The sequence below is a fragment of the Antedon mediterranea genome, chromosome 1 (genome assembly GCF_964355755.1).
Source record: "Antedon mediterranea chromosome 1, ecAntMedi1.1, whole genome shotgun sequence".
NCBI classification, from domain to species: domain Eukaryota; kingdom Metazoa; phylum Echinodermata; class Crinoidea; order Comatulida; family Antedonidae; genus Antedon; species Antedon mediterranea.
This window is the reverse complement of record NC_092670.1, coordinates 19,071,271-19,099,259: the sequence shown is the minus strand read 5'-3', so window position 1 is coordinate 19,099,259 and position 27,989 is coordinate 19,071,271. Positions and strand designations below refer to the sequence as shown.

At 32.7% G+C, this 27,989-nt stretch overlaps 7 protein-coding genes across 9 annotated transcripts; all 7 read right to left on the bottom strand.

Annotated features, from left to right (window-relative positions):
* Positions 1 to 8: 8 nt before the first annotated feature.
* Positions 9 to 2,069, bottom strand: LOC140042572 (uncharacterized). The gene is made up of 2 exons (XM_072087709.1): positions 1,211 to 2,069; positions 9 to 1,114 (listed from the first exon to the last, which is right to left on the bottom strand). Exons 1-2 carry the CDS (start codon positions 2,067 to 2,069, stop codon positions 9 to 11), a joined length of 1,965 nt encoding a protein of 654 aa, XP_071943810.1.
* A 658-nt stretch (positions 2,070 to 2,727) lies between these two features.
* LOC140060543 (stimulator of interferon genes protein-like) lies at positions 2,728 to 7,236 on the bottom strand. 2 transcript variants are annotated; one of them, XM_072106807.1, is made up of 7 exons: positions 7,055 to 7,236; positions 6,874 to 6,932; positions 6,125 to 6,614; positions 5,865 to 5,973; positions 5,456 to 5,724; positions 5,129 to 5,309; positions 2,728 to 4,784 (listed from the first exon to the last, which is right to left on the bottom strand). In XM_072106807.1, the coding sequence occupies exons 2-7, from the start codon at positions 6,879 to 6,881 to the stop codon at positions 4,711 to 4,713; spliced, it is 1,131 nt and encodes a 376-aa protein (XP_071962908.1). In that variant the 5' UTR covers positions 6,882 to 6,932; positions 7,055 to 7,236; the 3' UTR covers positions 2,728 to 4,710. The 2 variants fall into 2 exon arrangements, with proteins under 2 accessions (XP_071962908.1, XP_071962917.1); XM_072106816.1 differs by having other exon boundaries at positions 6,299 to 6,614; positions 7,055 to 7,233.
* Positions 7,237 to 7,771: 535 nt separating this feature from the next.
* Positions 7,772 to 12,098, bottom strand: LOC140060566 (stimulator of interferon genes protein 3-like). Of its 2 annotated transcripts, XM_072106839.1 has the most exons (7): positions 11,929 to 12,098; positions 11,791 to 11,833; positions 11,085 to 11,565; positions 10,861 to 10,966; positions 10,255 to 10,487; positions 8,578 to 8,755; positions 7,772 to 8,388 (listed from the first exon to the last, which is right to left on the bottom strand). In XM_072106839.1, the coding sequence occupies exons 2-7, from the start codon at positions 11,796 to 11,798 to the stop codon at positions 8,291 to 8,293; spliced, it is 1,104 nt and encodes a 367-aa protein (XP_071962940.1). In that variant the 5' UTR covers positions 11,799 to 11,833; positions 11,929 to 12,098; the 3' UTR covers positions 7,772 to 8,290. The 2 variants fall into 2 exon arrangements, with proteins under 2 accessions (XP_071962940.1, XP_071962948.1); XM_072106847.1 differs by lacking the exon at positions 11,085 to 11,565.
* A 678-nt stretch (positions 12,099 to 12,776) lies between these two features.
* Positions 12,777 to 14,209, bottom strand: LOC140060616 (stimulator of interferon genes protein 3-like). Its single transcript, XM_072106905.1, has 3 exons — positions 13,924 to 14,209; positions 13,651 to 13,831; positions 12,777 to 13,482 (listed from the first exon to the last, which is right to left on the bottom strand). Exons 1-3 carry the CDS (start codon positions 14,134 to 14,136, stop codon positions 13,409 to 13,411), a joined length of 468 nt encoding a protein of 155 aa, XP_071963006.1. The 5' UTR covers positions 14,137 to 14,209; the 3' UTR covers positions 12,777 to 13,408.
* Positions 14,210 to 15,113: 904 nt separating this feature from the next.
* Positions 15,114 to 18,633, bottom strand: LOC140060556 (stimulator of interferon genes protein 3-like). The gene is made up of 6 exons (XM_072106828.1): positions 18,522 to 18,633; positions 17,804 to 18,290; positions 17,604 to 17,712; positions 16,305 to 16,540; positions 15,976 to 16,153; positions 15,114 to 15,779 (listed from the first exon to the last, which is right to left on the bottom strand). The coding sequence occupies exons 1-6, from the start codon at positions 18,527 to 18,529 to the stop codon at positions 15,682 to 15,684; spliced, it is 1,116 nt and encodes a 371-aa protein (XP_071962929.1). The 5' UTR covers positions 18,530 to 18,633; the 3' UTR covers positions 15,114 to 15,681.
* A 1,048-nt stretch (positions 18,634 to 19,681) lies between these two features.
* LOC140060589 (stimulator of interferon genes protein-like) lies at positions 19,682 to 21,846 on the bottom strand. Its single transcript, XM_072106871.1, has 6 exons — positions 21,755 to 21,846; positions 21,125 to 21,676; positions 20,862 to 20,970; positions 20,416 to 20,657; positions 20,131 to 20,311; positions 19,682 to 19,983 (listed from the first exon to the last, which is right to left on the bottom strand). Exons 2-6 carry the CDS (start codon positions 21,512 to 21,514, stop codon positions 19,910 to 19,912), a joined length of 996 nt encoding a protein of 331 aa, XP_071962972.1. The 5' UTR covers positions 21,515 to 21,676; positions 21,755 to 21,846; the 3' UTR covers positions 19,682 to 19,909.
* A 1,722-nt stretch (positions 21,847 to 23,568) lies between these two features.
* Positions 23,569 to 27,893, bottom strand: LOC140060535 (stimulator of interferon genes protein 3-like). The gene is made up of 7 exons (XM_072106796.1): positions 27,789 to 27,893; positions 26,972 to 27,011; positions 26,206 to 26,728; positions 25,791 to 25,899; positions 25,280 to 25,527; positions 24,939 to 25,119; positions 23,569 to 24,555 (listed from the first exon to the last, which is right to left on the bottom strand). The coding sequence occupies exons 2-7, from the start codon at positions 26,977 to 26,979 to the stop codon at positions 24,479 to 24,481; spliced, it is 1,146 nt and encodes a 381-aa protein (XP_071962897.1). The 5' UTR covers positions 26,980 to 27,011; positions 27,789 to 27,893; the 3' UTR covers positions 23,569 to 24,478.
* Positions 27,894 to 27,989: the final 96 nt, after the last annotated feature.

Here is a 27,989-nt window from a genome sequence, read left to right as displayed (position 1 = left end):
CGCTGGGATTACTTGTATTCAGCTTCCAACAGAGACTGTTCATAGGTTGCTTTAAGTTGCACATGGTGACTTGATCGAGGCTGATTAACATCTTTATTGATTGGGCCATTTATTGCCCAGCCTTTACGCACTTCTTGTGGACACAATAGTTCTGGCATATCTTGGCCAATGAGAAGCTGAACTTCTGTTACGTCCAGAATTGGTTGTAACTGTATATCGGCAAGATGAGGCCACTTTATCAAGTCTTCATGGCATGCTAGATTATCTAGGCCTAGGTTGAGAGAGTGTCTCACTATTATTTGTGGCATACGTGCAGTGTATGTGTTTTCTAAATTGGACAGGTTAAGGCTTATCAGCTCCGTATTTATCAAAATATTTTTCTGTTCAATTGTAGTAAGCTCCGCCGTACACTTCTGCCTTACCACTTGTAGTCTGTCAGCTAATTCCTCAGTACAGTAACTAAATGTTCCGCCTGTATCTATTAAAGCATAAGTGTCAACATATGAATTCGGATCTTTGCCACGTACACGGACGGCAACAATCGGCAACGCCACCCTTTCACGATTTGCTTGAATAAACTTGCTGTTTCCTTGAACTAATGCCGCTTGCATCAGAGGAGTGGCGGTGGTAGTTGGTGCTGTAGTCACTGTAGGGATAGGTGGATGAGGTGAAGAGTTAGGTGGATTAGGTGGATTAGGTGGAGAATTGGTTACGTAACGTGGAATATGCAAATATTTGCTGTGTTTCTTACCACAGTCATCTATGTCGCAAGTAATTTGACGCAAACACTCCTTTCCTATGTGCCCAGGTTTGAAACAATTAACGCATAACCGCTTCGACTGAACAAATGCTAGCCTGTCTTTAACCCGCAGAGCTTTGAATGATTTGCAGAACGTAACATAGTGATTATGCCCACAGTATACACAGCGTTCATCTTCTTTAGGTGGGTTTACAGGTGGTACCTCGGGCTTTTTTGATGAAGGAATATGTATGGACTGCGCACTGTAGCTTGTATTCTGCTTCTGTTTATCACGTCGATCCTTGCGAACCAACTTGCCAAAGATCGGATCATTTGCTTCCTCAGCAGCAGCAGTGATAAATTTTACCATGTCATCTAAATTTGGAGCTTGTTTCATCTTAGTTTTAATATCATAATTTTTCTTTAGCCAACGTGTTTTTAAATAATTTGGTAACTTCTCCGCTATCGTACAAAGACTTCTACGGTTTTCAAGCTCACTTAAATATCCCATTGATTCTAACGTTTCCTGACAACATCTTATGTCATCCGCGAAATCTTGTAGGTCAAGTTCGTCTCTAAAGTTCTTTCTTTTTGTTATTTTGTCGATCCAGGCTTGTGCTATGTTGTCGTTATTGCCAAATCTTTCCAATTTTTTTGCCAGACGATAACCTTCAGCTGGTTCCTTCATTAGACAGCACTGTAGTAAGGTTTTGGCCTTTCCGGTACAAAACTGCAACAGGAATATAAGCTTTGCTCCATCATCCGTTGATTTTCTGTCTATAGCATTGTCAAATGCTCTAATAAAGGACCAGTAATGCAGCGGGTTACCATCAAACATCGGTAGCTCATTTTTCGGTAGATTTAAAGCCTCCACAAGAGATTGCTGGTGTAATCGAGAATCGGCTAACATCTGGCATATGGTATTCGACAATTCTTCCGGTTGGTGCAATGTATTTAGTGCTGGTGAATCAGACTTTTTTCTAACTGAAGGATCGTCTGCTTTAGGTGTTTGGAGTATCGGTTCAGTGGGTTTAGATGGGTTGCGTTCAAACCTTGACGCATCGAGATGTCGGCCATCAAATGAAGGTAGGTGTATAGTTGGTAGGACTAAATCCTCCGGTGTAGAATGATAACGTGGTTGAGTTTCAGTCTCAATAACTTCGGTGTAGACCTTCTGGACTGCATCAGCTTTCGCCATTTTAGCACTTAATTCCATCTCTCGACGGCGATGATCGAGCTCCAACTCTTGTCTTCCCATCTCAATCATTGCGTGATGATCTTCTAGCGCCAATTTCATCTCAGCCTGAAAACGCTGGGTTTCAAGTTCCATCTGGCGCGCCGGTTTTATTCGTCTCAATTCGAATTGCTCTTGTTCTAAAGATTTTTGCTCCACCAAGCCTTGTATTTCAGCTTTAAGTGCAGCTTTCTCCGCCCTAGCCTTAGCTCTCGCTTCATCCAAGGCAATGTGATTGAAATTAGTGAAAAGCGGCTGCCAACTTCCGAAACAGACTTATGTTGCTCAGAGTGTTCAACACTGGCGATCCATGTGCCGATATCATCACAGAAGTCGTTTATTCTCGTGACAAATTCTCTCTGATAAACCTCCGCTTCCTGCTTGGCCTCCTCATCCTTTAACAACATTACATAGTCTGCATGTGCAGCTGCAAACGCCTCCGTCAAGGTTTCCACCTCCTCCATTCGTTCATGGACTTGGGAAAGGTTTTCCTTTCTTGCCATCAATTTTTGCACGGTACCCATAATTCGGGTAACAGCTCCCCTAGCGTATCCACGCTTGGACTTCATACGTGCAACCTCAGATTCTGTATGAGACATTCTTGATTTTGAACTGTAACGCTCGTAGCGTCGTACGTTAATCGGTATACAAAAAAAAAACTTCCAACCAGGTTTTGCACTTCACAATTGATTTATTGTGGTTCAAACTGAAAATGTAACAAAATAATACAATAAAGAACTACAATGTATCCAGGTTAAATTAGCAAAATGTAGAAATGGTATTAAGCCTAAACTAAACTAAAGAGAGTAATCAAAGGAAGCAAATAACGAACTTACATCACTGGCCTGTCTGGTGTAATGCAAAGGTATGCATAGGATTACCGCTCACGAAATGAAAAGAACAACGACAACGACAAGCGCAGCACAGTAAAAGGGAATAATAGAAACAAAAGAACGGGAAATTTACATATTATGTCAGGTGCAGTTTAACATAGCAGAAATAAAGCGTTGCGTTACTAACAGGATTATATAATACGTTTAAAAAAAAATAATGTATGGCTCCTTAAAAATAATACAGTAGGCTATACCGGTAGTCATTTTAAGGATTCCATTTTCAGATTTTGTTAATTGATATTATTATATTATAAAACATTGGCATTACAGACCTGAAACACCACTCATAAATTGCAACAATTCTTGAATATTTATTTAGCTATTCTATTCAAAAAAATGAATATGCAATAACTACAAATAGATGATAAAAGACGCAGAACTAAACTAAACATTATATTTAGTAATTAATATAAATGTTAAAGTTCAAATTTTAGCTAATTTGTTTATCATTTAATCATTCCTTATATTTATGTTTCCAAATATTTGGTAAAATATTTACAGGAAATGAAAACAATCTAACAACTTTGACCTGTGTCACGGTTGAGTCTTAAAGAATGAAATGAAATATATACAATACTGTCTGTTTTTAAAGTTTATACACTGTGGCAGCAATGTACTTAATATACTGAAAATGGTCATGTTCACTAGAACTAACTGACCCATGAAATGAAAAAGTTAAAAAAAACTGGTAGTCATTCACCTAAAACATTGTTTCATAATAATACATACACTATATACAAAATTGAATTTAAATAAAATAAAAAATCACAATAAATGAATCTATTCAATTGTAAACAAAAATAATCTAGGCCTACATAAACATTTTAATATTAACAATCTCCACAGTCTATTAAAAACTCATGATACTGCCCATCGTGACAAATTTATTAGACATTCGCTTCAATTCTAGTCATTTATCTGTAGTCGGTTTTCTTTAATTTTGTCAAGAAGAACATCTCTTAATAGAGGGCCGTCATCTTCCCCAATAAAATAATTATCAACATTTTTGTTTAGGCAAAGTAAATTAAACAATTTTATAAGATTAAAACAGTTTTAGAATGCATAAAAATTAATGGCTAAGATATTAAAAACACAGGGCTTAATTGAAAGAGGTCGAGTACTTTATCTGAACAAAGGGAAATCAGACTGTTGTCAGTCGAAATGTTTCAAATTTCGCCAAATTGGAAACGGCACAGTAGTTAAAAAGATTACCTGAAAATAGCACAAGCATGAATTGTTCTCGCTACTTTTTAAAATTAATTACATAAGTTTTTTGACAAACAAGCGGCCGCTGCTCTTCATGTTTTTGTGGTCAATATTAGTGCAAAGAGGCATCTTTAAAGGTGTATCAATGCTGGTTACATACTCACAAATTGCATATTGAGGCTAAAAGAAGAAGATATTTTTACATTAAATAAATTTTATCCTTACAATAAAAAATAGACAGATAGTCCTAGAGGCCTATTATTATCGATGGAAAATTGAATTCCCTTCAAAACAAAATATAAATTTCGTACGATGTCCGATATTAAGACAAAATAACGAATGAAAATGTTCAGAGAAAATTTATATTTATTTATTCACTCTTACGAACAAAATGCAATTTACAAAAAATAAACCAATTACCAGTATATACACAAATCAATCCTTTAATCTTTTTTAAATGTTGGGTTTTTGTTTGTTGAGATATTATCATAACTATATCCTAATCCAAATGATCAATATTGGAATTTCATGAGAGACAATGAATGATTAATTAACGTCAAATATGCACAAGATTCACTTGTAACGCAGTCCTTAATTACGAAAAAAAACCCCAAAATAAGAAATCTTCAGTCATCCCTCTACTCCAATTGCACCCCAACATTTCGGATATTGTCAAGAAGAACGTCTCTTAAAAGAGGCCCGTCTTCTTTGCCTGAAAAGCAATAACAAATGTATTTATATTTAAATATATTAAGTATTCGGTTTATTATCCTTTACTTTGTTTCCAGTACAGTGTGTTAATCTTTACTACGCAAACATTTCCTCCATTTATTAATATCATTTGCATAAGCTTACAATAATGTATAGACAAGTTTGTCGCTCTGAGACACAAATACAAAACAGTGCAAAGTACAACAATTCAACAATCTTGCCAAAACAAACAAAGTCATTCTCGTACTTCAGTGTCTTAAACATTGGCATAAAGCTGTTACGGAAACACTAATTCTAATAAATTTTATGTTCACCCTAAAAATCATAATGATTTAGAAACATTACCTGAAAAAGTCACAATTTTGCATTTATTGCGACAATCTTTATCTTCTTTAATTAAGTCACGAAGTGTGCTGACTAGTAGGCGGCACTGTTCTTCACGTTTTTGTGGGTCAATATCAGTGCAAAGAGGCATCTGGAACAGTGTATCAATGATGGTTACATACTCACAAATGGCCAACTTTGACTGAAAAAAAATGTTGACATTATTAACTCCTACAACAAGCAAGAATAGCACAAGATAACTTTGCTGCACTGCAGGAATTTCTATTAGCATTGAGTAATCACATAAGACATGTTAATAAACACCAACGTCTTAAACTATTCACTTACTTCTCCTTTTCCATTGTCAATTTTGTAAACTGAATTAACATACGGCCTGTCTTTCACACCTGCACGATCGACATACAGAGTAGGTAGCTTGCCCTCAAAGGTAATTCCTTTGTGTTTAATGGGACAATCACCAAGTTTGGAAGGAATTTCACAGTTCAGAGGCACGATAGCATAAAACATGCACTGTAGGTTACCCTGGTTTAATTCGGCTTTCCAGCTTATACCATTGGGGTCATCATCTCTATCTTTCTCTACAGTTCCTTTAAGATCTAAGGGAAAATGATAATACAGTAGATGTGGTGTGGTGTGGTGCCTTTTATCAATACAGTGCAGTTGAGAAAATACATACTATTTGATCAATTTGTAATTGATTACTTAATTTATTTTTGTGAAAATGTAATTTACAAACCCTTCAGAATGATTTTTAGATAGCCGGTGAAATAACTCCATGCTAATCCTTGTGCGACATTGATGTTGGTAGATTCGTGAATTTCACTAAGCTCTACAACTGACAGTGACTATGAAATAAACAAATATATATACACACAAATTTACAATGAATCAATTTAGACTACAGTATTCGCTTCCTATAAGGAATATAATAACTTTAATGATCGATTCAAGTGAACCTACATTGAATTGTTGTTAATATTAGTTGTAACCGTTTACCTTGAAACCAAATGCGTAGTTCGTAATGATTGTGACACCGACCGACGTTATGATGTTCGGCCAGTTGAGTGACCAGTGGTTACTGAAATGATGGTCTTTACTCATCATCCAAAATATTCCCATAATGAAAATCAGTAAAACACAAAATCCCACAAATAATGTCGTCCGAAATACCTGGAAACAGTGTTTAAAGCAAGTGGCGGATGAGTTGTTGTAGCGAGTTTCTATGTGCGGCCATTCCTCGAAGAACACGAACGAGCACATTAAACATTTTGTAAAGAAGGCACTGACAAACACGATTGGCAGAGAAAATACATGGTTGTATATACGGTTGGATTGTAGCTCCTCTTTACCATCAAACCATATTACCCCGATCAGTATAAAAATAATAACGAGTACAATAATAACAATGTATGCTGCATTGTTTTGTCTCGATTCGTCCCGTTTTTCTGGCAACTCTCCAAAGCCATAGTTAACTAAAGATGAATTTCTATCAAAGTATAATAAAAATGTCATTATACAATCTATCCCTCTTATGATGTAGAATTTATTTTAGGTCTAGTACCGTTTTAGGGTAGTAATGGATACGCCTACAAAGTTATATACCTGTAAATATTCCGGGGGGTTAAACATAAGTGTCATTTGTAGATGGTATGCAAGAAACAGGGAAGGAAGAGCAGGATCTATCCCTCTTAATCTTAATTACAGTATCATATTTTACATTCAGTATATAAAAGAGAAAACCTTACACAGCCATTGTGGTAAAATGTAGATTACTAGACACAGAATACAAATTAGGCCTTCGGTACTGTATATAAAATTAAAAACAAATAAATATTGAGATATTAATAAATGTTATTTGACAAGAATGCAAGGAACAAGAAACGTTAAAAAGGTTAAATTGACATTTAAACCGATTTATTAACTAACCTTTTCTCTTGACGAATTATTTTAGCGTTTATGATGCGGCCATTGACAATGACGCTGTGGTCTACATACGATATTCGATCCTGCGCGCATTCAGATGCAAATAACAAGCATTATAATCTAAAAATAAACACATTGGTTTTTCCCATAGAATATTAATAGAATAATGTGAAACGCCGTTTACTGATCGATTCATTACATTCTCAGTCATTACATTACAAAGTCATTCTTTATCACGACTCATTAATTACTAACTTCATTTTGCGTTTATAAAATTTGTATAATTAAAATTACTATTCGTATTTTTTCCCTTACAATTACATATGTAACAGGTTCGAGCGTCGTTGTATCGCGTAGTATTTTCCAGAGCTGCAGCACTGGCACAAACACAATAAAATCATCCACAAAGACTGTAACAAAGCTATGTCGTGTTACTATTTAAAATAACAGTAATCGATCGATCGTGTCATTAACGGCAGTATAGGCTACTATTGCGTTGTGTCTATAGTATACAATCAACAACTATAACTTAAAACAAGTAACATACTTATTAAAGCAAAACAATTCTAAAATTAAGACTAGAGATAAAAATATAGATGCTTACCTAGTAACCAGTAGGAAGGAGCTGAAAACCTTTACTTTAAACTAGGCAATAGCTAGTAATCATCCATTAACTAGGTCTATGAATAATGATAGTTTTAACCGAAGGCAGAACAAAAACTGTCGTAAGCATATTGATGAAAATAATACTGAATTAAAACAAGTTGAACATTACAATATTTAATTTATTCAAAAATGAAAATCGTACGCACACACTAAAAGAAAACAATGGCAAATTAGATAACTTCAGACTATGGAGCGTTTACTATAACTAAAACCCGAACTAAAGGTTGAAATAATACAATGCAGCCCAAATTACCGTAAATAATACACCAGAAATAAACAAATTATTATTATTATAGGATCAACCGACTTTTTAAAGGTCTATTTATTACATTAGTGCACTATCATGGTTCACTAGATATAGGTACATTCATTGCATTCATAAGCTGATTTTTTATTTAAGTTTAAAGCTCTTAAAACATCCATTTTTGCAACAAATATACTAATAGCCACAGTGGCCGTGTTACCAATATTTGTATAGTGACATTTGAATAAGATAATAAATATATAAATATTCCCGAAGTGAACGGTCATTGGAGTGGATCGATGCCCATGGTAAAAACCTTGTATTATACTTTAGTAGTCATTGACAGTCGAGCTTCTCCGCCCTGTTCTTCTTCTCTTTCTTTCTCTTTTTTTATAAAGAGCATCTATCAAACGGTCGTTGTTTTCACCTAAAAAATGACATAGATTAGCCCAGATTTAAAAAGTCTGTTGAACTTAATATTACCGGTTAATTCTTTATGTGTCAAATAGCTCAACATATAGGTTTTCTGTGTAGGTGTAAAGGCCTACGTTACGCAATCCAGCAAGCATACAATTGGTGTTACTACCCTTCTCCATTATTGGTATTCAAGGCTTACCTGACAAATTTACAATCTCGCACTTTTCTTTGTAATGGTTATCAATTAATTCCTGAAGTGCCCTGACAAACCGTCGGCATTGCTCTTCACGTTTCGTTTTATCAAATTGAATAAACTCAGTCATCTTAAACAGCGTATCGATGATCGCCACATACCCACAAATAACAAAGAATGGTGGCTAAAAAATAAGATTTCTTATAGTCACACTTACTTATTAATAGACTAATTTAAAGACTAAGACTTAATTAAACTATTTTATGGTATGCAATAGCAGTCGAATATTGTACTTCCTAGATGACAAATTTCGTTTTTGTAAAAGCACAAGTTAACGGAGTACTTACTCGAACGTTTCGATCTCTATCAGAGATCCTTCTCAACTGACTGCGGAGTGTTAATGCAGCTTGGTCATTCTTGACGTCATCTGTTGATGACGTTGTACGCCTCCGGTTGTAGGTTGGAGGTTGTGCGGGGCTCGGCCAGGTGATGTGTCTATCAAATCATTGTACAAATGCGAGAGTTCGTGGGCTCCAGTGTCCCGGTTCATGGTCTTCTCTTTATTTCTCCTTATATGTAATGATTCTCTAATCTGTCTGTCTTTGCGTTTAGGCTCTTTGGTTAAGATGGTAGCCTCCCAGTTCGGTACATGATTGTGTTTTATGACATGTTCTGTAATGGCAGATTTGTGTATGATCGAAGATGTGGATGTTCTGGAGGCCCTAGTCATTACTCCCCCCGTGTTTGTTGTAACATCTTTTTTGTGATCATTAATTCGTGTTTGTAATGCCCTCCCTGTTTCCCCAATGTAAACTTGTGGACAGTTGCGGCAGGTGACTTCGTAGATTACTCCACATGTATCCATCTTCTCGATTTTATCTTTTGGGTGGACGAGGCTATTCTTGATTTTATTTTGGGGTAGGAAATAGGTTCCGACATTGTGATAGGAGAGAGTGCGTCGTATTCTTTCTGCCATTCCTTTTACATAGGGGATTCCTATGCTACCTCGCATCTTGATCTTTTCCTTCTGTGGTTCGTGTCCTTTGTTCTTTTTTCTTTTTCGGTTTTCCATAACTCTCTGGAAGGACCACTCTGGATACTGGCAGTTGTGTAACGCTTTCTTGATGACCTACAACCGGAGGCGTACAACGTCATCAACAGATGACGTCAAGAATGACCAAGCTGCATTAACACTCCGCAGTCAGTTGAGAAGGATCTCTGATAGAGATCGAAACGTTCGAGTAAGTACTCCGTTAACTTGTGCTTTTACAAAAACGAAATTTGTCATCTATACAAAATCGAAGCTAAATGAAATTCTTTCAAGATTGTACTTCCTGTTAATGTATTAATTAGTAGGCCTAGAAGCTGAACTACAGGCAGAACAGAACACTTCTATATAAAGTCTATACTCACTCCTCCTTTTCCATAGTTTATTCTGTTGAAATAATCTTGATCACTCTAATAATAGATTTTATGTAGGGCCTAAGCAATAATTCTAATACCTTTTTTAATAATTTAATCTATAATAGTCACACATACTTAATAGACAAATTCAAAGACTAAGACTAACTTAAACTATTTTATGGTATGCAAATATAGCAGTCGAATATTATTTTTAATGTTAGAAGCTGAACTAGGCAGACCAGAGCACATGCACTTCTTAATCTTAAAATCTATACTCACTTCGTTGTTTTTTTCAATTTTGTATACTGGAATAGTGTACTCCCTTTTCATACCAGCACGATTTTTGGACACAGGTTGCAACTCACCCACACGCGTAATACCTTCATTTTCATCTTCAATCAAATCAGGAACCTTGCAGTTCAGCGGTACAATAGCATAGAATACACATTTTAGTGTTTTGTTTTTCAATTGTTGTTTCCAATTTCCAGTCTTATTGATAGTTCTTTTAAGATCTGATGGAAAAGAATTGGTTTGCATTAATATAACTTTTTCTTGTGAAACACGAACTTTCTTTCTTTCTTTATTCGTAATTTTGGCCTTCGGCCCATATTACATAATAACATGAATCAATATTTAGGCGGTCGTTTCTTAAAGTAAAGCATTTTCTAAAACATTAAAATAAAATTATTTCTCTTGATTTGGACATTCCTTTATTTAAAACTTTTTTCAATGTATATAGCAATCAGTCTAAATTCTCTTTTATTTCTAAATACATAATTCAAATAGGTATATATATTTTGATTTTTGATATAAGATATTAAAGATTAGTCAAAGACCCAAAATACAGTGTGACATAAATACTATTTTATAACGGTAGATAAATACCTTCTAGAATGATTTTCAGATATCCAGTAAAGTAACTCCATGCTAGGCCCTGTGCGACATTGACATTAGATTCTTTAATTTCACTGAGCTCAACAACTGATAGTGTCTGTGATATTTATAAAAAATACAATCAATCACAAAATATATATTAACTAGTATCAAACTCAAATTTGATTTACAAAATACCTAATTAATAAATACTATATAGCCTAAACGTAACAAACCTTAAAATCAAATATGTATAAAATGATTGAAACACCGATTGCTGGTATGGGATTCAGCCAGCTGGTGAGAAAGTAGTTGTCAAAACTATCTGTTCCACTTTTTATCATCAAACCCACAATAACAATGAAGATTACTAATCTCACGACGAAGTTCCTTGTCCAAAATATCTGGAAACAGTTTTTTAATAGCAGAGAGCGGTTACCATCGTAACGAATTTCCATATACTTCCGTTCCTCGATCAGTACAAACAAGCAACAAAAAAACTGTGTAATGATGGCACCGAACAACATCACTGGCAGAGCACATACAGAGTTATACATACAGTGACGGACTATATCACCTTTTTCTAGCTTTTCCACATTGACAGTCATCCACACCACACACGAATGAATCATAATTACAATAAAAGCACAAATTGCTGCCTTTTCGTTGGCCTTGCCTCGCCTTTTTGGTACCTCTCGAACCCCAGAAGAAGATTTTCTATATTGATTAAATAACGCTATAATTGGTGATATTGGGGTTTAGTTAACAACTAGGTATTTTTGGGATAGTGAATTGTTATGCTCAATATCTACAACGATTACAAATGTAGAACCATTAATTAGCTATAATTACTTTCTTTTTATTCAATCAAACATTAAATATTGCAGTCGGGGTGAAACGTAAGTGTTTTACTTAAAGGGTAACAATTATAAGAAAGCTTACCCAGCCATTGTTGTAGTAGATACACTGGATACACATTAATATACTGTATATAAAAAAAAATTAAAACAAGTAAAGAATGAGATATCAATAAATGATATTATGCAAGAAATGAGGATTAAAAGTTAGAATTTACTATACCGTTCTCTTGATGAATTGAAAATTAGCGTTATCAGCTTTGTATACAGATGCTGGCAGTGACGCTTGGCCTAGCAGTCTCGTTCATATGCAAATTATCAACAAATGTTAAAATCTGAAATTATCTCAATTGGATTTTTCATGAGAATATAATATCGTTGTGTTTCAGGCGAACAAAAGCTTTAGAAAAATGAATATTGTGAAACGTGCACTATTATATTATTTCGATCGACGCATTGCCATTAATAATCGGCCCATTTTGTAATGCATCCACTTTTTGTGAAGTTCTTTCATGTCATGTGTGGCTCTTAATAGATATGTTCAATTATATGTGTAAATCGAACCCGAAATCAATTAAAATACCGGAGCTTTCATGCTTGGTGATTCAAATTCGATTGGATAATGACTCTTTTTAACACCCTCGGATATTACTGTTCATGTTTGTTTCTTTGTATCATTTACTGTACTTTGTGTTATTTTTTTATCAACAATCATTCTGCACAAAATATATTTATTATTATTTGGCAAATATTTACATTATAAACATGAACACCAAATGATTAATATTTGTTTTCATTTATTCTAATCTGTATATCAATAATACTATAATGATAAATGACGCAGAATTACTAACTAAACATTTTTTATAATAATAAATAATATAATATAAAATGTGCATGGACTTGTGGTTTATTTTATCTTTAACGTTTAACTATACTAACTGTTAATTTGATTAACCTTTAATCACTACTTTTCAAATACTTATATATATATATATATATATATATATATATAATACATGAAAGGAAAACAATCAAACTATTTTAATTGGTGACTTATCACGATTAGGTCTTGATAAAAAAAATAAATAAAAATGCCCTGTTTAAAATGTGCATGGACTTGTGGTTTATTTTATCTTTAACGTTTAACTATACTAACTGTTAATTTGATTAACCTTTAATCAATACTTTTAAAGTATCTATATATATAAAATGCATAAAAGGAAAACACTATTCAGCCTTGATAAAAAAATATAAAAAAATAAAAATACCCTGTTCAAAGTTAAGACCTGTATACTGCCCTTATATTATTATAGAAAAGTTCATTTATTAGTATTTTCATAATAATATATATGATACTGAAATTATTTTTAATTCTAAGAAATGCAAACAAAATTTGAATAAAACCCTAACCCATCACACTTAATTCAGAAATTGGTGACTTACTATTCAGCCTTGATACAAAACAAAAATAATAAAAATACCTTGTTTAAAGTTAAAACCTGTATACTGTACTAATATTGTTATAAAAAATTGTATTTAGTTCATTTATTTTTACAGTTTTTTCATAAAAATATAGGCCTACTGAAATTATTTTGAATTCTAAGAATTGCAAATAAAAATTGAAACTAAAAAAAACTCCCCACCAAAATCAAATCAAAAGTAGACAAAGTATATCGTCAGATCATGGGCACTTTCAGCCACTAATTAATTTGTACCCGATTTTCTTTGATTTTATCAAGAAGGACATCTCTTAACAGAGGGCCATCGTCTGCACCTGAAAAAAAACCCAATAAATTAAACAAATTTGTTAGGCAAAGTAAATTAATCCATTTCAGATCAACTATATGATTTTACAAACAAGATTGTATGTTCTTAAATAAAAAAAATCACGCATACAATTTCAGGGCAAACATGATTGGTTTAGACACTATTTTGTGTTTACCTGAAAAAGGCACAATGACGCATTTATTTCGACAATCTTCGTTGCTATCAATTAGTTCCGTAAGTTTTCTGACGAGCAAACGGCACTGATCATCACGTTTCTGTGCATTAAATTCAGTATACAAAGACATCTGGAACAGTGTATCAATGATGGTCACATACTCACAAATGGCATAATGCCACTGAAAGAAAAGAAATATTTTAGAAAGGTAACCACTACTCAGCTATCCATTTATTATATTAGAACTAGCACTACAGTACAGATTTTACTTACAACTCCTTCTTCATTTTCAATTTTGTAGACTGAATTAATGTACCTCCTGGTAACACCAGCACGAGGTTCTTCAACAACCGGTAAATCACTGACAATTGTAATTCCTCTGTGTTTGTCGCTGTCTCCAAGTTTGGAAGGAATGCTACAGTTCCGAGGTATAATAACATAGAATTTGCACTGCAGGTTTCCCTGATTTAATTCACATTTCCACATTTCTTCTTTCTCTATAGTTCCTTTAAAATCTGAGAGAAAATGATAATATTCATACAGTTTAATGTAAAAGAATGAATGACTTTATATATAGTAATATAATTCAGACAGACTATGTGAAATAAGACTAGTTACATGCACAGTGTTAATAAAGTATTTATTTTTACTTTGAAGATTTATTATTGATTTATTTATTGATTTTTGTTAGGCAAAAAAGCTAATTCACAAACCTTTCAGAATAATTTTTAGATACCCGGTGAAATAACTCTATAACAATTCCTCAAAGAACATGAACAAGGACATACACAATTTTACAACAAGGGCAGTAAAAAACACACGATTGGCAGAGAAAATAGATGGTTGTATTTACGGACAATGCATATCTCCTCTTCATCAAAACATATACCATATACAAATTGAAGCGAATATAATTGTAACAATAGGTTTTTATGCAAATTATATACAAACAATAGTATCTAAAAATAATTACACTGGTTTTTCCCATACATTAATTAAAGTTAAGCGCATCACATTCTCGGTCATTATATAGTTGTGTGTGTTTTTTTTTTCTTTTTCTGTCTCAAAATGTCATTTTTTGTTAATGTAATGCGTCCGTATAATATGTTTTATGTTTATGCTTAGGACTACAAAGACAAGCCACTTTGGCTTCTGTGTATCTCAACCCATAAACTTTGTAAAATATTGAATATTGAATAAATGTTGTTGTATACTCAGACGGCCTTAAAAGTAATTATTATTAATATATTATGTCGCTCCTTATTAATATCTAACTTGATATATTCAGCGTTTATGTAAACTATTATAATATAATTATTACTGTTCGTATTTGTTTTTTTAACATTTTCTCTTTTTTTTATCAACAAATATAATTTGTTAAAATTCAAAAAAATACTGTGCATCAAGAGTACTATATAATAATTATGACAAAAGATGTATAAACGAAATATTTTATTTGGTCACTAAAATATCTTGGTACCTTTATATAAGCTACGTTTTATGTAGTTTGTTTTTGGTTTTGATACTATTAAATTCGGCTTAGTTCTACTATTATAGTAATTGTTTTTGATATTGAATTTATTTAATAAATGCTCTAAAAGCCCCGGCGGCCCCCTGGCCATATTTAATTTATTCAAAAATGAAAATCTGACTCACACACACTAAAACTTCAGACTAATAGAACGTTTCTTATAACTAAAGCAACTAAAGGTTGAAATAATACAATGCAGCCAAAATTACCGTACATAATACACCAGAAATAAACAAATAATTATTATTATAGGATCAACCAACTTGTTAAAGGCCTATTTATTCCATTAGTGCAACTATTATGGTTCACTAGCTATACGTATATTCATTTCAAAGAAGAAAAATCAATTCATTATTTCGCTTTATGGCCTAGTATACTAATATCCATAGTGGCCGTGTTACCAATCTTTGTATAGTGACATTTTTCCTATGATGATATCTAAATATTCCCGAAGTGAACGGCAGTACAGTGTATCGATGCCTTGGTGAAAACCTTATATGTTATACATCAGTACTCATTGACAGTCGAGTTTCTCCGCCCTCGTTCTTGTTCTCTTTCTCTCTTTTTTTATAAAGAGCATCTATCAGAGAGTCGTCACCTAAAAATGACATTGATTAGCCAAGATTTCAAAAGCCTGTTGAACTTAATATTACCGGTTAATTCTTTATGTGTCAAATAGCTCAACATATAGGAGGTTTTTTGTGTGTAGGTGTAGAGAAGGCCTACGTTACGCAATCTAGGCAGACAAAATATAGTGTTACTACCCTTCTCCATCTTTGGTACTCAAGGCTTACCTGACAAAGTCACAATCTCGCACTTTTCTTCGCAATTGTCGTCAATTAATTCCTGAAGTGTCCTTATGAACAGTAGACATTGCTCTTCACGTTTCTTTTCTTCAAATTTAATAAAGTTAGTCATCTCAAACAGCGTATCGATGATGGTCACATACCCACAAATAACAAAGAATGGTGGCTAAAAAATAAGATTTCTTATAGTCACACTTACTTAATGGACTGATTTAAAGACTATGACTAAATATTGTATATGCAAATACCAGTCAAATATTTATTTTAATGTCTTTAGTAGAAGCTGCGCACATGCACTTCTTAAAGTCTATACTCACTTCGTTGTTTTTTTTTTCAATTTTGTATACTGGAATAGTGTACTCCCTTTTCATACCAGCACGATTTTTTGACACAGGTTGCAACTCACCCACACGCGTAATACCTTCCTTATATTCAATCAAATCAGCAGGAACTTTACAGTTCAGAGGTACAATAGCATAGAATACACATTTTAATGTTTTGTTTTCCAATTTTTGTTTCCATCTTACATCGTTCTCGACCGTTTGTTTAAGATCTGATGGAAAAGAATTGTTTTGTATTACTATAACTTTTTCTTGTGAAACACGAACCTTACAACCAATCAATGATACAAAATGATTGATGTGTGTTATTCCCATGATTTGCAAAGATATAAAATAAGAATAATACTAAATAATACTAATACTAAAAACAGTACATTTTTAAGTGAAATTAAGAATTAGTCAAAAACTAAGAAATCAAAGATTAGTCAAAGACTAAACAATCAAAGATTAGTCAAACACTAAAAAATCAAAGATTAGTCAAAGACTAAACAATCAAAGATTAGTCAAAGACTAAGAAATCAAAGATTAGTCAAAGACTAAACAATCAAAGATTAGTCAAAGACTAAGAAATTAAAGATTATTCAAAGACTAAGATATTAAAGATTAGTCAAAAACTAAGAAATTAAAGATTAGTCAAAGACTAAGCAATTAAAGATTAGTCAAAAAAGACTAAGAAATTAAAGATTAGTCAAAGACTAAACAATCAAAGATTAGTCAAACACTAAGAAATCAAAGATTAGTCAAAGACTAAACAATCAAAGATTAGTCAAAGACTAAGAAATTAAAGATTATTCAAAGACTAAGATATTAAAGATTAGTCAAAGACTAAACAATCAAAGATTAGTCAAAAACTAAGAAATCAAAGATTAGTCAAAGACTAAACAATCAAAGATTAGTCAAAAACTAAGAAATTAAAGATTAGTCAAAGACTAAGAAATTAAAGATTAGTCAAAAAAGACTAAGAAATTAAAGATTAGTCAATGACTATAAGAAATTAAAGGTTAGTCAAAGACTAAGAAATTAAAGATTAGTCAAAGACTAAGAAATTAAAGATTAGTCAAAAACTAAGCAATTAAAGATTAGTCAAAGACTAAGAAATTAAGGAGTAGTCAAAGACTAAGCAATTAAAGATTAGTCAACAACTAAGAAATTAAAGAGTAGTCGAAGACTAAGAAATTAAAGATTAGTCAAAGACTAAGCAATTAAAGATTAGTCAAAGACTAAGAAATTAAAATTAATTAGCAAAAATACTACTTTATAATGGTTGATAAATACCGTTTAAAATGATTTTCAGATATCCAGTAAAGTAACTCCATGCTAGGCCCTTTGCAACATTGGTATTACTAGATTCATCAAGTTCACTGAGCTCAACAACTGATAGTGTCTGTGATATTTATAAATAAAATTAATCAACAAATATATTTTAATTGGTATCAAACTTTATTTATATTATACTACAGCCTATACGTACCAACCTTAAAATCGAAAATGTAGTTTGTAATGATTGAAACACCGATTGCTGTTATGGAATTCAGACAGCTGGTGACGAAGAACTTGTAAAAACTATCTGTACCGCTACTTATCACCAAAATCACAATAACAATGGAGAATACTACTCCTAAGACGAAATTTCTTGTCAAAAATACCTGGAAACAGTTCTTAAATAGCAGCCAACTGTTACCATCGTAACGACTTTTCGTGTGATTCTGTTCTTCGATCAGCACAAAAGAGCAAAAAAACCATTTTGTAATGATGGTACAGACCAACATCACTGGCAGAGCAGATAGAGAGTTATACATACATTGAAAGAATATGTCACCTTCGCCTAGCGTTTCCACTTTGATAATCATCCACACCACACACAAATAAATCATACATAATATACCAACAATAATTGCTGCAATTTCATTGGCCTTGCCTCGCCTTTTTGGTATCTCTCGACACCCAGAAGAATAAGAATTCCTATTGATAAATAATGCCGTAATTGGTACCGTAATATTGGGGTTTGGTGAATAACCATTGGAATGGTGAAACAATTAAAATTATATTTACTATAGCATAGATCATGGAGCTGACGTTATCAGCTCTTTCCACTTAATATCAATACCACTCCACTTAATATCAGCCCCACTATTGTAAGAGGCTTACATCATAATATTTTTATCAGCATAGAATAATTATGAGGAACCTTACCTAGCCATTGTTGTACATACACTGGATACACAATAATACTGTATATAAAAATGAGAAAAAAAATAACAAGATATTAATAAATGTTATGAGAGAAACGAGGATTGAACTTTGAAACGATACTGACCCTTTTCTTGACGAATTGCAATTGGCGTTATGCCGGTTTAACAGGATCGAGTATAATGTTGACAATGGCCTACAGTATCGTTCATTATATGCAAACTAGTATCTAAAATTATCTAAATTGGATTTTCCATAAGAATATAATATCGTTATGTTTCATGAGAACAAAAGCTTTAGAAAAATGAGTAATGTGACACGCGCATTTAATACATTATTTCGATCGGCGCGCGCATTGTCATTAATAATCGGCCCATTTTATACAGCTCTTTTTAACACTTGTTGTGAGGTTCTTTCATGTCATATGTGGCTCTTTATATGTTCAATTATATGTGTAAATCGAACCCGAAATCCATTAAAATACCGGGGCTTTCATGGTTGGTGATTCAAATAATGACTCTTTTTAACACTCTAGGATATTACTGTTCGTATTTTAAAAAATCATTTACTTTGTATTCCTTTTTATCAACAATCATTCTGCACAAAATATGATGATTATTATTATTATTATTATTTGGCAAATATTTACATTATAGACATGAACACCAAATGATTAATATTTGTTTTCATTTATTCTGTATATCAATAATACTATAATGATAAATGACGCAGAATTACTAACTAAACATTTTATTATAAAATGTGCATTTAACTATACTAACTGTTAATTTGATTAACCTTTAATCAGTACTTTTCAAGTATCTATATATATAAAATGCATAAAAGGAAAACACTATTCAGCCTTGATAAAAAAATAAAAAATAAATAAAAATACCCTGTTCAAAGTTAAGACCTGTATACTGTCCTTATATTATTATAGAAAAGTTCATTTATTAGTATTTTCATAATAATATATATGATACTGAAATTATTTTTAATTCTAAGAAATGCAAACAAAATTTGAATAAAACCCTAACCCATCACACTTAATTCAGAAATTGGTTACTTACTATTCAGCCTTGATACAAAACAAAAATAATAAAAATACCTTGTTTAAAGTTAAAACCTGTATACTGTACTAATATTGTTATAAAAAATTGTATTTAGTTCATTTATTTTTACGGTTTTTTCATAAAAATATAGGCCTATATGATACTGAAATTATTTTGAATTCTAAGAATTGCAAATAAAAATTGAAACTAAAAAAAACTCCCCACCAAAATCAAATCAAAAGTAGACAAAATATATGGTCAGATCATGGGCACTTGTGGCGAGGATTACTCTGGCACTGCTACAGTAATCATAATACATTTTCAGTCAACTTTTAGCCACTAATTAATTTGTACCCGATTTTCTTTGATTTTATCAAGAAGGACATCTCTTAACAGAGGGCCATCATCTGCACCTGAAAAAAACCAATAAATTAAACAAATTTGTTAGGCAAAGTAAATTAATCCATTTCAGATCAAGATTGTATGTTCTTAAATAAAACAAAGTCACGCATACAATTTCAGGGCAAACATGATTGGTTTAGACACTATTTTGTGTTTACCTGAAAAAGGCACAATGACGCATTTATTTCGACAATCTTCGTTGCTATCAATTAGTTCCGTAAGTTTTCTGACGAGCAAACGGCACTGATCATCACGTTTCTGTGCATTAAATTCAGTATACAAAGACATCTGGAACAGTGTATCAATGATGGTCACATATTCACAAATGGCATAGTGCGACTGAAAGAAAAGGCTCTATATTGAAATATTTTGTAAAAAGTAACCACTTCTTAGCTATCCATTTATTATATATGAACTAGCACTACAGTACAGATTTTACTTACAACTCCTTCTTCATTTTCAATTTTGTAGACTAAATTAATGTACCTCCTGGTAACACCAGCACGAGGTTCTTCAACAACCGGTAAATCACTGACAATTGTAATTCCTCTGTGTTTGTCGCTGTCTCCAAGTTTGGAAGGAATGCTACAGTTCCGAGGTATAATAGCATAAAATTTGCACTGCAGGTTTCCCTGATTTAATTCACGTTTCCATATTTCATCTTTTTCTATAGTTCCTTTAAGATCTGAGATAAAATGATATATTCATACAGCTTAATGTAAAAGAATGAATGACTTTATATATTAGTAATATAATTCAGAGAACAGACGATGTGAAAGAAGACTAGTATATGCACAGTGTTAAATAAAGTATTTTTTTAAAAATTATTTTTGAAGATTTGTTATTGTTTATTTTTTGATTTTTAAGGCAAAAAAGCTAATTCACAAACCTTTCAGAATGATTTTTAGATACCCGGTAAAATAACTCCATGCTAGACCCTGTGCAACATTGATATTGCTAGATTCATGGATTTCACTGTTTTCAACAACTGATAGTGACTATAGAAAATAAAAAAAAATAAAAACAACTACAAAAATGGCTCATTGTTGTGGGTCAACTGGTTAACTAGTTAAGAACAGCTTCATAAAAGTCCAAAATTAGCCTATTTATGTTAAGAATATCATATAGGCCCTACTAAAAAACTGTACAAACCTTGAAACCAAATGCGTAGTTCGTAATGACTGTGACACCGACCGACGTTATGATGTTTGGCCAGTTGAGTGACCAGTGATTGGTAAAAAGATATATATCTTTACTCCTTATCCAATATAGGGAAACCAGTAAAATGCAAAATCCCACTAAAAAATTCATTGTCAGAAATACCTGGAAGCAATTTTTAAGCAACTGGCGGTTTGAATTATTGTGGCGACTTTGCTTGTGCTTGTATTCCTCGGCCAACACGAACAAGCACATAACAATTTTTGAGATGATGGCACTGAAAAATAGGACAGGCAGAGAGAATACATGGTTGTATTCACGGACAAGACATAACTCTTCTTCGCCAGCCGTTAGTGTCCAGTTGCAAAAGCTTCTTTCTTCCATCTTTTCAAGTTGAACTGTAGTTGCGATCAAATAAAAACTATAAATACCGAATAGAAAACAAAACAAGTTGGCCGTATATCGTGTCCTTTCACCTCGTTTTTTCGGCACCACATAAGTATGTGAGTTGTTCCCGGTGTGTTGTTTGCAATGCAGTGATCACACCTACAATACAAAATATATTATGGAATCGTAATTTACAGTTTAAATTATCTTTAGTAACAGAAAACAGGGAAAACTTACCCCGCCATTGTAAAAATTGTAGACTCAATACTACTGGTTACAATTATAAATTTATGACGACCGTTATGAGGCCATTGTTGACAACGACCCTTGGCACATCTCGTCTCGTTCATATGCAAATGATCAACAAATGTTTGTATCTAAATTTAAATGAACAATATGTTGTCGTTGTGTTACATAATGCGAACACATATGAAGATTTAGAAAAATTAATAATACTAGATGGTACGCTCGCTTCGCTCGCGTACCATCTAGGTCGTGCTCACAGATGGTTCTCGAATACATAATAATTTCAGCGTTAAAAAACTGGCGATTTCAAATGTACGTACCGCAGGACAATAATACATGTCGTGTACAGGAACGAATAAATAGACACTGTGATTTATGTACTCAACTAAAATTAGCACCCTATTACTTCCGAAAGAGAAACTTGTCACAAATAAGACCAATTGTTTAAGTCAAATTTAAACAAACTTAATTTGTGTTTTGTATGTAATATTAGGGTTGAGGGATGGGGAAGAGGATGGGTGCAAAGAGGAACAATGTTAAAATATATTCTTTATCCATTTAGTAACGAAATATTAATTGCTTTCATGTTTTACAAATAATATACCACTAAACACAGTAAAACATAATATTAAATTATCTAACTCAACTTAATTAGTAGGCCTAATGGTTTCAATTGTTTCTTAGAGCCAATTTATACTTAAGTTGGTTCCTACCCTACCCACCAAAGTTGTTCTGCGTTTAGGGCATGTTATGTACCGTAGGCGCGGCCTATTCTCTACTGGTTTTACAACGCTACTCATGCCAGTGAGGGAAAGGTGATGATGTGGGTGGTTTAACTGCAATAATAAAGATTTGTACATAATATACGGCGAGTGAAAACGCTAGCTCATTATCCGTTTAAAAAAAAAATTATATCCAACCTCTGCAGCACAGATTGAAAACAAAAATGGATCGAATTTCGAGTATACAGTACTGTACTTGCCTTTACGACGCCTGAGGGAATAGACACTTGTGAAACAGAGATTGGAATGTTCCATTCATCGCAAATCAATACATTTGTATAATCGTATATTAAATCTATCAAAATAGTATTTTTTTAAGAAAATCGGCCCGTCTTCAACATTATGATGCTGTACTCTAGCTGTTCAACCAGTTTTCAGCTATTAAAAACAATTATCGTAGGAGGAGATAGGAAAATGCGAAGCCTCCTCGTATTTTTGTGGCGGGTATTTTTCAAGATGGACATCCATTAGACAGTGTATACCACGATCGGACAACACCCCTATTTGGGGCAAATCGTTGAACCTAAATTCGTTTTAATCGTCAATAACTAATTACCTAACTCAATTTAATTAGTAAACAGGGTTACATCAGATGGTTAAAATCAGTACCGAAAGTATGAACCAACTTTATATACCATCGAGTAGAAATTCTAGAAATAAACCGAGATTTACCGAATTTTGCCCTTACGTAAATTTATATATAGATGAAAAGCCGTTACTATTACGGTTTTAAATGTTTATTTCCCCCGACGACGCATAACATTGGAGTCATTTTCAATACACTCGTCAGTTTTACCATTTTTCAAACGGTTTAAAAAAAACCCATTCTTTATCATTATTTGTGTGGCTTCTTATTAATATATCCAACTTTTAAAATATATATTCGGCGTTTATTACTGTTCGTATATGTGTTTCTAACATTTATGTTGTTACTTGTTATCGACAATTAAAATTTGTTCACCTCCATAAATATTTTACGGTATATTAATAGTACTACAGTACAATCAATGATACGACGGATGCTGAAAAGTATGTTTTATTTGTTGTGCTTTCTAAAGTCCAATTCATGAATTTCAATTAAATAAATCATTTATCTTGAATTACCTTTTATCAATACTTCATTCTGCACCAAAATACATTTTAGCAAATATTGACATTATAGACATGAAACACAACAACTTAAATAATTAACAGAAATTGCAGAAAATCATGAATATTTTTACCTATTCTAATTAACTACTTTATATGAATAGTATTAAGTATCAAAAATATGATGTATGTTATATCGTAATACATTTTAAACTAAACAGTTTACTTTACATATAGATTTTGGTATATTTCATCTTATCTTATAATAATGTAAGTCCTTTCTATTGTATATTCATTATTTATGAATATTATATTTATGGAAAAATATTTACATAATATTGTATAGTGTCAATCTGTTGAGTCTTGATGAATGAAAAATAAATGAAAAAGGAAAAGAAATGCCCACCATTGTTGCAGAATTTTAACTACTGTATATACTTGTATTGTTATAGAATAGGGTTAATGGAAGTTCATCTATTTGTTATTTGTAAAAAATGATAAAAGACACTAATATATACATTTTATTTGAAAATAATATAAATTTGTGCCACTGTTGATCTTGATTAAATAAAATAGATAAAATAAAAATACCCTGGTTAAAGTCAACATAATACATACAATCCTTCACTTGCACTTTTTACATAGTGAGATGTCAAAGTTTAAGAATTTAAATTTAAATTAAAAAAATACCACAACAAAATGAATCTAATTCAATTGTAGACAAAAACAAACTCGTATAGTCAGGATGCCAAACAAAAATATACATAAAAACATTTTAATATTAAAAATCTCCACAGCCTCTTAAAAAACCATGACACATCATAACACACTTAGACATTCGCTTCTAGCCATTGATCTGTAACCGGTTTTCTTTTATTCTGTCAAGAAGAACATCTCTTAATAGAGGGCCTTCATCTTCCCCTGAAAGAAAAGCAATAACATTATTAACATGATTATTAAGCTCTGTCTACACTATCAAACTAGTTTGACAAAAAAAGTGTGATGTGCCCAAATATGGTAGTGATACGCTTAAATTAGTGATATAACATCACCATGTCCATATATGGCCACATCACATTTTTTTCCACATCAAGTGTAGACAGAGCTTTAGACAAAGTAAATGAATCAGTTTTGCATCATTTACAATTAAGTTTAGAATTGTACATAAATGGCCAACACAGAGCTTGTCACAGGTCAAGTCCTTTATCTGAACAAAGGGATGTCAAACCATTGTTAACTGACATGTCACAAATTTCACCAAATATATTCTATTGGAAATGACACAATAGTAAAAAAAAGATTACCTGAAAACATCACAATTACGCATTTTTCTCGACATTCATCATCACTTTCAATCAATTCCCTAAGTTTCCTGACAAGCAAGCGGCACTGTTCTTCACGGTTTTGTGGGTCAAAATCAGTACATGAAGGCATCTGGAACAGTGTATCAATGATGGTCACATATTCACAAATGGCATAGTGATACTAAAAGAAGAAGACATTTTTACATTAAAAAAGCATTGACAGATAACATCTTTTTTTTTTTACATTCCTGCAGCAAACAAGAGACAATGTTTAGTAGATTTAGTCACTCTCTTGTTGTAAAGATTGATAGAACAACAATAAATTATCTATTTATACTTACTTCGCCTTTTTCATTGTCAATTTTGTAAACTGAATTAACGTAAGGTCTGTCTTTTACACCTGCACGATCGACAAACAAAGTAGGCAGCTTGCCCTCAAAAGTAATTCCTCTGTGTTTTTCACTCTCTCCAAGTTTGGAAGGAATTTTACAGTTGAGAGGAATAATAGCATAAAATTTGCTTTGCAAGTTTCCATCTTCATATTCTTTTTTCCACTTTTTTTCATCTTTCTTAATAGTTCCTTGAAGATCTGCAAAAAAAAAAAGAAAAAGCCTGTTTTGTAAATGTGTAGCGTAACTGGGACAATCTACACAATAGTCATCATACCGCTTCCAATAAACATCGCTCATTCGTTTTTTCAGGACACATTGAAACTAACCAATACACCAGGGTAACCCCTACTCTACTTTAACCAATTCTGTTTAAAAAAAAAAAGTTTCTAAATGCAAAAAATAAAGTTTGAAGTTAATTTTGTAAAAGTAATGAATCTTAAAAATGCACTAAATTACAAACCTTTCAGAATAATTTTGAGATAGCCAGTGAAGTAACTCCATGCTAGGCCCTGTGCGACATAGACATTGCTAGATTCATGGATTTCACTCAGTTCAACAACTGATAGAGTCTGCAAAGTTTAAAATAACAAGTGCATTACTATAAATGTCGCTGAATAATAAAGATTACTGTTAAATAAGCTTGATGAGAACTAGTCCACTGGGCACAAAAATGTTAGTTAGCCTAGAATGGTGTTTAATAGACATTCTGTCAGGTTAATACTATATCAATTAAAGCAGTGAATACTTGGAAAATCAGAAACTATCCCAAAACTAGATATTTTCCAAATCTGCATAAGCAATTAAACAGATTCCCATAAATTTGGACATTGTCGTCTGTAAATTAGCTGTATACTTTCATTTAGTTTGATACAAACCTCAAAACCCAGTATGTAGTTGGTAATTAAGTTAATACCAACGGATGTTACCACAATCGGCCAGTACATTACAAAATGGTTATCAAATAGTTCTTTATCCATACTTCTCATCCAATGCACAATAAGCAATGAAATCCCAAGTCCTACCCACGATTTTAATGTCCAGAAAACTTGGTAGCAGTTCTCAACTAATGTGCGAAATGAGTTCTTATGACGAGTTTTTATGTGTTTTAATTCTTCTACCATCACAAAAAAGCACTGGAGCCATTTCACAATGATGGCGCTGTAAAACACTATAGGCAGAAAAAATACCAAGTGGTAGATATTAAGGAAGTACAAATCGGGTTGGTCAAGCTTTGTCCCATTCACAGATATTTGTTTAATTCTTTGCAGTGGAACAACTGGTGCCATCCACCCCAATAGACCAACAAATAAACCAACAAAAACACATGCTGCATATTTTTTCCATTCTCCTCTTTTTCTTGATACTTCTCCAAAGCCGTAGTTTGTTGACGATGAATTTCTATAAAAAAAAAATTGATTAAAAAGATAGAGTTACCATGTTAAATACTATTATAAATATTCATTATGTGTAGTTTTTTTTAATTGAGACTGTTGTTTTAGTATACTTTATGGGTGATTGTTTAAAAAAAAACGAGAGTTGTTAACCTTTAAAATATTAGGCCTACCCTCTGTTTAAATATTTTATATTTTAATTAGATGTTTTGGCTTGAACGATTTGCATAATTTCCAAATTGAGACTTACCCAGGCATTTCGCAATTCTTTGATCTCTATTCGATTATATCTGAAACAACAAGTAAAATATCGTCAGGACAATTACTTGTAGCGACACCTATTTGAAATATGAGTGATCTTTAATACTGTGTATGTCTACAATGTCAAGTATATGGGCGGTAAAATGGACGCCTATTAATATTTTTGCCAAAACCTTAGAGCCAGCAATGTGCTATCTCTCAATTTTCCACCACCACATATGGGAGGTAAACCAGCTAGTGTGCGGAGGTAGGCTAGGTAGAAAGAGTAGAGACAGTGGTGAACAGACGATCGTGGCCATCATAGAGACGATCGGGCCCATTTTTTTATGTGCCCGATCGTCTTATACGTTTGGCCCGATCATCGTTGGGTCCGAACGTCCACAAAGTTGGAATAAATGAGTATCGGAATGTACATAGCCTATTGTATCACAAACTCGTGGAAAGAACACCCTTAATTTATTTTATGGTGAACAATTATAAATAAATAAATTCATTCGTTTTGGTGTACCCAATCTTCTTTCCTTTATTTTTATAGTGGGCCCGATCGTCTAATTATATTGACCCGATTGTCTTAGGCGTTGAGCCCGAACGTCCACAGAGTTGGGCGCGGCCAGAAGGTCAGCACGGGTTTGTACCCGATAGTCTTAAAAAAAGCCGATCGTCTGTCACTCAATTGTCAAGACCGTCACTTGCTAGCCTAGGCTCTAGCTTGGCTGGCTGGTTATAGGCCTAGTTTAGTTAATATAATATGGTCTAATCTATTCTTACTGTAAGCTATTTCTTTCGATTCAGTGAATACTACTTACATATTATCTGCTCAAGCTTATCATCTGTATGCTTTAATGATCAATAAAACGGATAAAATATTAACAGACAATAGCCTGTGTCGAAACAAAATTGTTCGCGGTGTTCTCTTTCTGGAAAATCCCGACATTTCAAGAGTATGGAAGGCAAAATCCGCCAAAATTACTACATCACCAAAGTAGTTCATACTACAGTACTAATTA